The following is an 11,441-nucleotide window of genomic DNA, read 5'->3' as shown; positions in this document are numbered from 1 at the left end:
TCTTGTTTAGAGGAGGAAAGGCAGGAGCAAGAAGGAAGAAGGGGACCCGTACGTGGGCTTGTCCTTCAAGGAAAAGGAGGGGTTGCGTGATGCGTCCGCAAGGGGGAGCGTGGGCGGGGGTGCAGGGAGGGGGTGGGGACCGAAGCCTGGGGACGACGGGTGCGAGGAAGCGGGGGCCGGGGGGGGGGGGGGGGGAGGGACCAGGTGTGATCGGGGCTGCGATTCGCGCGGGCTTGGGTTGGTCAGTTTCGCACGCGGGGCTGCTTTTCGTTTCTGGCTGTCTGGTCGCGCGCGCGGGCGGCTCCTTCCTTTTCTAGAAGAGCGTTCGGGGCTGCGATTGCGCCCGTGCGCCCGCGAGCCAGTCCAATAAACATTATACTCAACAGACAGCTCGGCACCGCCGGCGTCAAACCGCGGATGAGTGCACCACGGCAGCATCTCCGCGGAGCAGACGTACCGCGCGTCGTTCGTGGATTTGCCGGCGTTCCTGCGTCCGCAGATCGACATTCGACAGTATGTCCAGCCGGCCGCTGGCACCGTTATCATCCGCGGAGTACGCAGATCGGCTCGTCAGAATTTAGACGGGGCAGTTTAGGTGGACGTCACGTGGTGCTGACCGCGAGATGAGGTGGACGCGGCCATAGAGAAATCGGCCGGCGGCGACGAGTGCAACACGGCAAGTTTTAACTCATTCACTGATAACGATGGCATACATACACGTCGTCGCGTTAGAAACAGCACACCTTGAACGATTAGAGCCCAGTTAATCAGCACACCTCGGTCTCGCCTCTAGGCTTAGTCTTTCGTTGCAACAGAAGCTCTTGGAAATGGAGAGGGACGGCGTCTCCAACCCTTCCGAGAAAAGGCACCCGGATTAGATCATACCGAACTAGTATACTTTTGCGCATGCCTGCAGTTCAATATTCACTCGTTCAGAGTTCAGTTTGTGTACATATGTGTTTCCTTCCAGGGTCGCTGTTGTTACCGGAGGGAACAAAGGAATTGGGCTCGAGGTATGCAGGCAGCTGGCCTCCAAGGGCGTCGTCGTCGTCCTGACGGCGAGAGACGAGACGAGGGGCAGCGAAGCGGCGCGCCGGCTTCACGCGTCCGGGCTATCCGATGTGGTGTATCACAAGCTGGATGTCAGTGATCCATCCAGCGCTGCCCGCCTGGCTGATTTTGTGAAGAACAAGTTCGGCAAGCTAGATATATTGGTACGCTCATTTATCTCTTGACTAAATCTTGACATCTCCTTTTCACTAAGTTAACATTCGCACTTACGGATTTCTGAATCCTGGAAGCTTTGCAGATCAACAACGCAGGGGTTATAGGTGCAACTGCAGAGATTGACACCACCGCACCACTTCAGGATGTGGTACGCCCATATTTTGTAGATACAATTTGAAGGAAAAAAAATGTTCATGTGAACTATCTTCAGAAGAAAATTTTAACAGTAGTTCGTGTGAGCAACACAATTTGAAGAAAAAAATGTTTCATGTTTGCACTTTCCTTTTTCTTGGTTTCTTTACTGGAGCTTATGAATGACTAGGCTATGCGGCTGAATCAAATAGCTTGTAGGCAAGAATGCAACGGAGAGGCTCCAGTGGTTACTAGAGCACTCCACAGAGACCTACGACGAAGCTGAAGAATGCTTGAGAATAAACTACTTCGGCACCAAGTACGTCACGGAAGCACTCCTCCCTCTCCTTCAGGCCTCCTCTGACGGAAGACTTGTCAACGTGTCGTCCAACTACGGATTACTCCGAGTAAACTTATCTTCAGCTAGTACTCAGCAGTTTATCAGGGCTAACTCATGTCACACATGCTGAAAGTTATGTTCTTTTCTTCTCCCACTCCAGTATTTCAGCGGCGAGGACCTCAAGCAGGAACTGAACAACATCCAAAACCTGACGATAGAGAGGCTAGATGAGATGTCAAGATTGTTCCTGAACGACTATAAGAATGGCCAACTGAAATCTCATGGATGGCCTGCTGATTCAGAATACTTGGCCTACAAGGTGTCCAAGGCTCTGATCAATGGTTACACGAGGATAATGGCAAAGAATTTCCCGGCGTTGCGCGTCAACTCCATGCACCCTGGCTATTGCATGACTGACATCAACTACGACACTGGAGAACTGACGGCGGAGGAAGGTGCCGGTAGCATTGTCATGGTGGCCCTCTTGCCGGCAGGAGGACCAACAGGCGTGTTCTTCTACCGTAGTGAAGTTGCGCCAGTTGTGTAACTCTTTGACTGCCAAAATTGAAGACTCACTTCGGCAGAGCCTGATGGAAATTAAATCCGTCTTCTAGAGCTGCTTTAGGATTCGGGTTCGCAATTGTTGCAGAACAAGATTTGAACAGATTTATTATACATTTAAACTCGTGATTAGTGTACATGAACTGATGTGTAGCTGTCCATGGTAAGCATCGTTTTGTTCATGCAATAAAGACCCTGCGAGGGACGTGGCGTTTCTGCACCTAGATCCAGAATACTCCCGGGTGTGAATAGCAAAAATTGTTTAAAACAGTAGAAAAAAATTCCAATTTTTTTTGTGCAAGATGGTTGAATGCATGATGCTCGTGCCAAATTTGGTGCAGTTTGAACATTCGAGGAGCTCGTGAAAAAATGACAAATTTCAGGCCGGAGATAAAGTTTGAAAAACACACTGTTCATAGCTGATTTGAGTTTTTTGGCGCATGCTCTTCGAATGTCCTTTGCCCACAAACTTTTTCACGCACCGGACGCACTCATGCATGTTAAGGGATTGTTATATGATTCAATTATGTTAGCACTGTTGAGAGATTGCACTAGTGAAAGTATGAACCCTAGACCTTGTTTCTAAACATTGCAATACCGTTTGTGCTCACTTTTACTACTTGTTACCTTGATGTTTTTATATTTTTAGATTACAAAACCTATATCTACTATCCATACTACACTTGTATCACCATCTAATGCAAAAAAGTTTCAGATTTTTTATTATTTATTTTGATTTTCTGTTCACCGGGTGTAGATGAGCCTCGGCGAATCGAGTTATCGCCCTACGAGGCACTACTTCTCATTATTTCCATACCAAGCAATATATGTTGAGACTCGCTCATCTTTTGTCATCAGATTGTAGCTCATTTTCTGTATGAACAACTAGTTGAGATGGATCTTTCATTACAAAGCATCATTGAACACGACTTAGTAAGGGATGATCACAATATAGTTTTCGTTTGAGCGTTCAAAACATCTCTTGTGACATTAGTTGCTATTTGCAAAGTTGCGTGAATTTATTTAAAGTTCATTTGCGTCATTTTTTTTAAAACAACAGTAATTAACTTTTCCAAATAAATAATATTAAAAATAATGCTCTAAATGGTCTTTGCTCAATTTTTTGTCTGATGATCAACATCAATTATTCGTCAAATATTGAAAGCAGACTATTCATATTGTCATGCAGTATTGAATTCACACTAAATTTATGTGTTTAAGTTCGCATAATAAAATTCATACAATTTTTATTGAAAACCAAAATAAAAGAACAAATTTAATATGCAAAATAGTGGTCTGGATCTCGACTTAACAGATTGCTACAATTTATTATATTAAACTTTTTACTTATTTATAACTCATTCTCACGACACATACTATTGAAATCTATATATTTGTATAACCATGAAAACTAGCCACATAATAATGTTGCAGAATATCCAAAAACAATAATTTCATTACACAACATCCACCATAAATAATATAGTTGCACTAAATTTGAAACAAGATTTCGCAAGGGAAATTTATGTTAGTTGTTTCCTTTTTGAGAAATTAGCCCTTTAGTCCTGTAGGATTTTCTACAATAGCTTACCACAGAACTAGTTAAGGTTTTCGACGGTGTAAAAGTTCTCAAAAATCCTGAAAAAATTACTGAACCAACACACCTATAATATAACATAATCCAACGGAGGGATACAAAATATGATTGGATGTGTACTGGACAAAAAGAACAAATGTTTCAGTATATATTGATTCTGTAGTGAGCTGAAATGCTTGTTTTTTCGCTGAGGACACATAAATGAATATTTTCACAATCACACCGTTGGGTCATCTTATTATATTAGAGTGAGGCTCCCCTATTTATTTCATATTTTAAAATAACTTTTAAACCATTAAATGTTTAGCAAGACTTAACTTGTTCTGTGGCAAGCTATGATAGAGACAGTTTTACCTATATATATGTACCACAGATCCGAAGGTAAGATTTTTGTTGTCAAGAATAGAAACTTTCTAGAGAAGGAGTATCTCTCGAAAGAAGTGAGTGGGAGGAAAGTAGAACTTGATGAGGTAATTGTACCTTCTCTCGAATTGAAAAGTAGCTCATCAGAGAAATCTGTTCCGTGATGCCTACACCAACTAGAGAGGAAGCTAATGATGATGATCATGAAACTTCAGATCAAGTTACTACTAGACCTCGTAGGTCGAACAGAGCACGTTCAGCACCAGAGTGGTACGGTAATCCTGTTCTAGAAGTCATGTTATTAGACCATGACGAACCTACGAACTACGAAGAAGCTATGATGAGCCCAGATTCCAATAAATGTCTTGAGTCCATGAAATCTGAGATATGATCCATGTATGAGAATAAAGTATGGACTTTGGTGGACTTGCCCGATGATCGGCGAGCCATAGAGAATAAATGGATCTTCAAGAAGAAGACTGACGCTGATGGTAATGTTACTATCTACAAAGATCGACTTGTTGCAAGTTCAACGAGTTGACTACGATTAGACTCTCTCACCCGTAGCGATGCTTAAGTCTATCTGAATCATGTTTGGCAAATGGACGTCAAAACTGCACTCCTTAATGGATTTCTTAAAGAAGAGTTGTATATGATGCAACCAGAAGGTTTTGTCGATCCTAAAGGTGCTAACAAAGTGTGCAAGCTCCAGCGATCCATCTATGGACTGGTGCAAGCATCTCGGAGTTGGAATATACGCTTTGATGAGGTGATCAAAGCATATGGTTTTATATAGAATTCCGGAGAAGCCTGTATTTACAAGAAAGTGAGTGGGAGCTTTGTAGCATTTCTAATATTATATGTGGATGACATATTATTGATTGAAAATAATACAGAATTTCTGGATAGCATAAAAGAATACTTGAATAAGAGTTTTTCGATGAAAGACCTCGGTTAAGCTGCTTATATATTGGGCATCAAGATCTATAGAGATAGATCAAGACGCTTAATAGGACTTTCACAAAGCACATACATTAACAAAGTTGTGAAGAAGTTCAAAATGGACCAGTCAAAGAAAGGGTTCTTGCCTGTGTTACAAGGTGTGAAATTGAGTCAGACTCAATGCCCGACCACTTCAGAAGATAGAGAGAAAATGAAAGTCATTCCCTATGCCTCTGCCATATGTTCTATCATGTATGCTATCCTGTGTACCAGACCTGATGTGTGCCTTGCCATAAGTCTGGCAGGGAGGTACCAAAGTAATCCAAGAGTGGATCATTGGACAGCAGTCAAGAACATCCTGAAGTACCTAAAAAGGACTACGGATATGTCACTCGTTTATGGGGGTGACAAAGAGCTCGTCGTAACTTCCAAGCAAAGCGTCGTGGTGGGATCTACGTGTGAAGCGGAGTACATAGCTGCTTTGGAAGCCGCAAATGAAGGGGTCTGGATGAAGGAGTGCATCTGGTCCAGTGAAAATCTTTTGTGACAATACTGGAGCAATTGCCTTATCGAAGGAATCCAGATTTCACAAAAGAACCAAACACATCAAGAGACGCTTCAACTCCATCCGTGATCAAGTCAAGGAGAGAGACATAGAGATTTGCAAAATATATACGGATTTGAATGTAGCGGACCCGTTGACTAAGCCTCTTCGATGAGCAAAACATGATCAGCACCAAGACTCCACGTGTGTTAGAATCATTACTATGTAATCTAGATTGTTGACTCTAGTGCAAGTGGGAGACTGAAGGAAATATGCCCCGGAGGCAATAATAAAGTTGTTATTTTATATTTCCTTATTCACGATAAATGTTTATTATTCATGCTTGAATTGTATTGATCGGAAACCTAAATACATGTGTGAATACATATACAAACACCGTGTCCCTAGTGAGCCTCTACTTGACTAGCTCGTTGATCAAAGTTGGTTAAGGTTTCCTAACCATGGACACGAGTTTTCATTTGATAATGGGATCACATCATTAGGAGAATGATGTGATGGACAAGACCCATCCATTAGCTTAGCATATTGATCGTTCAGTTTTATTGCTATTGCTTTCTTCATGTCAAATACATATTCCCTCGACTATGTGATTATACAACTCCTGGATACCGGAGGAATACCTTGTGTGCTATCAAACGTCACAACGTAACTGGGTGATTATAAAGATGCTCTATAGGTATCTCCGAAGGTGTTTGTTGGGTTGGCATAGATCGAGATTAGGATTTGTCACTCCGAGTATCGGAGAGGTATCTCTGGGCCCTCTCGGTAATGCGCATCATAAGAAGCCTTGCAAGAAAAGTGAATAATGACTTAGTTGCATGATGATGTATTACGGAACGAGTAAAGAGAATTGCCGGTAACGAGATTGAACTAGATATGTAGATACCGATGATCGAATCTCGGGCAAGTAACCTACCGATGGACAAAGGGAATTACGTATGTTGTCATAACGGTTCGATCGATAAAGATCTTCGTAGAATATATAGGAGCCAATTTGAGCATCCAGGTTCCGCTATTGGTTATTGAGCGGAGAGGTGTCTCAGTCATGTCTACATAGTTCTCGAACCCGTAGGGTCCGCACGCTTAAAGTTCGATGACGATATTGTATTATATGAGTTATGTGATTTGGTGACCGAATGTTGTTCGGAGTCCCGGATGAGATCATGGACATGACAAGGAGTCTCAAAATGGTGTGTGTGTGTATATATATATATATATATATATATATATATATATATATATATATATATATATATATAACATCGGAAGTGTTCCGGAGTGTATCGGGTATTTATCGGAGTACCGGAGGGGTTACCGGAACCCCCAGGGGGAATATATGGGCCATGAGAGGGGAGCAAACCAGCCCACAAGGGGTGGCACCCCCCCTATGGCAGGAGGCCCTGCCGAGATCACTTCACCATCAGCGTCACCACGCCGTTGTGCTGACGAAAATCATCTACTACCTCGACACCTTGCTGGATCAAGAAGGCAAGGGACATCACCGAGATGAACATGTGCAGAACTCAGAGGTGTTGTACGTTCGGTACTTGATCGGTCAGAGCTAGAAGAAGTTCGACTACATCAACCGCGTTGTCACACTCTCCCCCTCATTGCTATGCATCTCCATGGATAGATCATTGCGTGTGTGTAGAAAAACTTTTGTTTTCCATGCAATGTTTCCCAACAGTGCTCCCAACGTTGTGTGGTTCTTCTACTGGATTGATAAACTTGGTTCTTAACTGAGTGAAATACTTATCTCTACTGTACTGCATCATCCTGTCCTTTCGGGGAAATCCCAACGCAGTTCACAAGTAGCAGTGCGTAGCAGATCATTGTATGAATGGGGCACAGACGCAAGGTGCAGGATGGCCTTCTTTTCACAAAAGTTTAACTGTGTTGAAAGATGTGATACGTCTCCAACATATCTATAATTTATGAAGTATTCATGCCATGTTTACAACAATTTTATATGGTTTTGGTGCACTTTTATATGATTTTAATGAAACTAACCCGGACTGACGCTGTTTTCAGCAGAACTACCATGGTGTTATTTTTGTGTAGAAATAAAGGTTCTCGGATTGGGCTGAAAATTTACGGTGCTTTTTTATGGGCAAGAAGAGACCCCCCGAAGCCTAGGAGGTGGACTAGACGAAGTCCAGGGGAGTGACGAGCTCAGGGGGCGAGCCTCCCCCCAGGGCGCGCGGGTTGAACTCATTGGTCCCTCGTGGGCCCCCTGACGAGAAACCGATGCTAGAAATTCCTATAAATATAGAAACCTCCGAAAAGAAACCTAGAACTCCCACGCCGTCGGCGCAAGCCTCTGTACCATAGTGATCTCATTTGGAGGACTTTTTGGGCACCTTGCCGGCAGGGGAAATCATCGCCGGAGGCCATCTTTGTCATCCCGGCGGCATCCATGACGAGAAGGGAGTAGTTCACCCTCGGGGTTGAGGGTATGTACCAGTAGCTATGTGTTTGATCGCTGTCGCTCTCTCTCTCTCTCATGTTCTTGATCCGGCATGATCTTGATGTAACCATGGGCTTTGTTAATTTTTCCCTCTCTATCTTGTTGTGATGAATTGAGTCTAGCTCTTTGAGGTTTCGTTATGTTGGATTGAATATTGGATTTGAGATCACTTGATGTATGTCTTGCATGTGGATACCCGCGGTGACAATGGGGTATTCTATTGAGTCACTTGATATATGTTTTGGTAATCAACTTGCGGATTCCCTGATGACTTGCATTGGGGTAATCTAGGCACATAGGTTGATACATGTTTCCGTACTATGTTCTGTGATAAATTTTTTGGAGTGATTCTTTGTCACCCGTTGAGGGATTGTTATATGATTCAATTATGTTAGCACTGTTGAGAGATTGCACTAGTGAAAGTACGAACCCTAGCCTTGTTTCCAAGCATTGCAATACCATTTGTGCTAACTTTTGCTACTTGCTACCTTGTTATTTTTATTATTTCAGATTGCAAAAACATATATCTACTATCCATACTACACTTGTATCACAATCTCTTCGCCGAACTAGTGCACCTATACAATTTACCAATGTATTGGGTGTGTTGGGGACAAAAGAGATTTCTTGTATTTGATTGCAGGGTTGTTTGAGAGAGATCACCTTCATCCTACGCCTCCCAGAGATGGATAAACCTTAGGTCATCCACTTGAGGGAAATTTTCTACTGTCCTATAAAACTCTGCGCTCAGAAACTCAACAGAGTCTACAATAATAAAACTGCGTAGTAGACATCAAGATGTTTCACTAAAGATTCAACGATGTTACATTGGGATCTTGTGAGGTTACAAAAAGTTCATGCACGCTGTTTGACAAATGCTCAACTAAGATTTTGAAATGTTTAATTGGTGTTTCTTTGTTGCAGTGAGGTTTCATTTGGTTTTAGCGAGGTGTAAGAGAGGTCAATGGAGTTTCACTATGTATTAGTGATGATTCATAGATCTTTGGTTCCAAATACTAAAATTTGATCCTACCATGAAAAACGCACATTTGAATGTTCCAACAATGCAGATCTTAAACACACATGTCTAGATAATACACAATATGGCTACTACAACAATCCTACAGAAGAACTCCCCCTACCTTGAACTAAATATGAACTAAGCACCAAATCCAGTTTGAGATTATTTTTTATGTATAATTCCATATCCCATCATTTTCTTTTGGATATACAAGATCTATCTGGTTCTTGTAATATTTGGGTGTATATCTTATTTTCTTTCTATATGAGATGTTATTTTGTTCACTTGACGTGTAAGGCAATTTCTTTGGGGCTCTGTTCATACTCCCTCTATCCATATATATAGAGCTTAATGCGTTTTCTGAGAGTAACTTTGACAACATGTTAGAGGAATAATATATGACATGCAAGTCACACAAAGCATACCATCAAATTCATACATGAAAGTAGCTTCTAATGATAATTTTCACATTATACATATCATATATATTAATCTTACCAATAGTCATATATATATATATATATTTATTTATTTATTTATTTATGGATGGAGGGAGTATGTACCTTTAGTGGAAATATGTTCATATATATTTTATGTTGAGCTCATTTTATGTTAATAAGGGTTTTGTTGAAGTTAGCAAACACAAATATAGGATATATTGGCTTAGCATGGTTTTCCTTATGATTAACCAAGACAACCATCTTTCCTAAAAAAGGGAAACCATCAGGGTGTCAAGAAAAACCAAGGCAACCATCCGAGAATGGTATAGCACATTGGGAGTAGCTATTTTTGTTACAAAATTACAGTTTTTCCCATCAGGTTTACTAGTTGATTGCCATATCTGTTATGAGTGTCATACGAAAGGAAGGTATTAGTGCAGTACTTACAGCTTGACAAATTAAGCTCACATAGGAACCAAAAGATAGAGGGGAAAAGGAAGCAATGTAAAAAATTACTCCCTCCGATCCAAAAGAAGTGTCGCAATTTTGAACCAAGGTTAGTTCAAAACTCTGACACTTATTATGGATCGGAGGGAGTAACAAGTAGGGTGCACATGGGGACCATTGACAAGCACTAGAGTAGTAGCCATGGTGAGGAGAATAGAGACCCACTCCCGCTAGCGCGGACTGAAACAAGGTGGTGGAGGACCTCGAGGAGATAGACCCAGGACAAAGAGTCAAAAGCTTTGGCTGTGTCAAGCTTAAGATTAGGAGAAAATTGTGGTGAATATACCTTCCCACAATGAACGCACTTTGGTTGGCGGAGACAAGCAGGGAGAGCTTTTGTGTGAAACGAAGGGGGGACACCTTCATGATGAGCTGAAGGAATAGGTGAATAAGGCTGGTAATCAAATACGGTAGAAGCCTCGGGTTGCTTGGAGAGCAAGCCAATCAAAGCCTGATGAAGCCCATGTCTATCGTCTTGCTATTGAAAAGTGCTTCTACTCATAATAAGCAAATTGACTATTTTTGTATCTTTCCTTCCATGGTCAAGGGCTATTGGCCATTCTCCTAACAGTACTATGGTAATTACTACCATGATAGAAGTATTAGTATTAATACTAAAAGTAGTATCATTCCTACCGAACTATCCTGAATAAGGTGGACCGGCCAAGGACACGGAAGTTCCTTGAGAATAGGTCTTGTCAATCCCAATCCCTCATTGTGAGCATATGATACGTCTCCAATGCATCTATGATTTTTGATTGTTCCATGCTATTATATTATCTATTTTGGATGTTTACTGGGCTTTAATATGCTCTTTTATATTATTTTTGGGACTAACCTATTAACCGGAGGCCCAGTATCAGTTTCTGTTTTTGCCTGTTTTAGAGTTTCACAGAAAAGGAATACCAAACGGAGTCCAAACGGAATGAAACCTTCGCGATGATCTTTCTTGGAACGAAAGCAATCCAGAAAACTTGGAGTGGAAGTCTAGAACTCCGCGAGGCGGCCACGAGGCAGGAGGGCGCGCCCAGGGGTAGGCGCGCCCCTACCCTTGTGGGGCCCTCGTAGCTCCACCGACGTACTTCTTTCGCCTATATATACTCTTATACCCTAGATCGATCGGGCAGAGCCATAAAACAAATTTTCCACCGCCGCAACCTTCTGTACCCGTGAGATCCCATCTTGGGGCCTTTTCCGGCGATTTGTCGGAGGGGAAATCGATCACGGAGGGCATCTACATCAACACCATTGCCTCTCTGATGAAGCATGAGTAGTTTAC

At 42.1% G+C, this 11,441-nt stretch overlaps 1 protein-coding gene across 1 annotated transcript; it reads left to right on the top strand.

Annotated features, from left to right (window-relative positions):
* Positions 1–827: 827 nt before the first annotated feature.
* LOC123053905 (salutaridine reductase-like) lies at positions 828–2,246 on the top strand. Its single transcript, XM_044477519.1, has 5 exons — positions 828–865; positions 971–1,214; positions 1,310–1,375; positions 1,572–1,766; positions 1,860–2,246. Exons 1-5 carry the CDS (start codon positions 828–830, stop codon positions 2,244–2,246), a joined length of 930 nt encoding a protein of 309 aa, XP_044333454.1.
* The last annotated feature ends 9,195 nt before the right edge of the window (positions 2,247–11,441 follow it).

This window comes from Triticum aestivum, chromosome 2D (assembly GCF_018294505.1).
Source record: "Triticum aestivum cultivar Chinese Spring chromosome 2D, IWGSC CS RefSeq v2.1, whole genome shotgun sequence".
NCBI classification, from domain to species: Eukaryota; Viridiplantae; Streptophyta; class Magnoliopsida; order Poales; family Poaceae; genus Triticum; species Triticum aestivum.
This window is presented reverse-complemented; position numbering and strand designations above follow the sequence as displayed.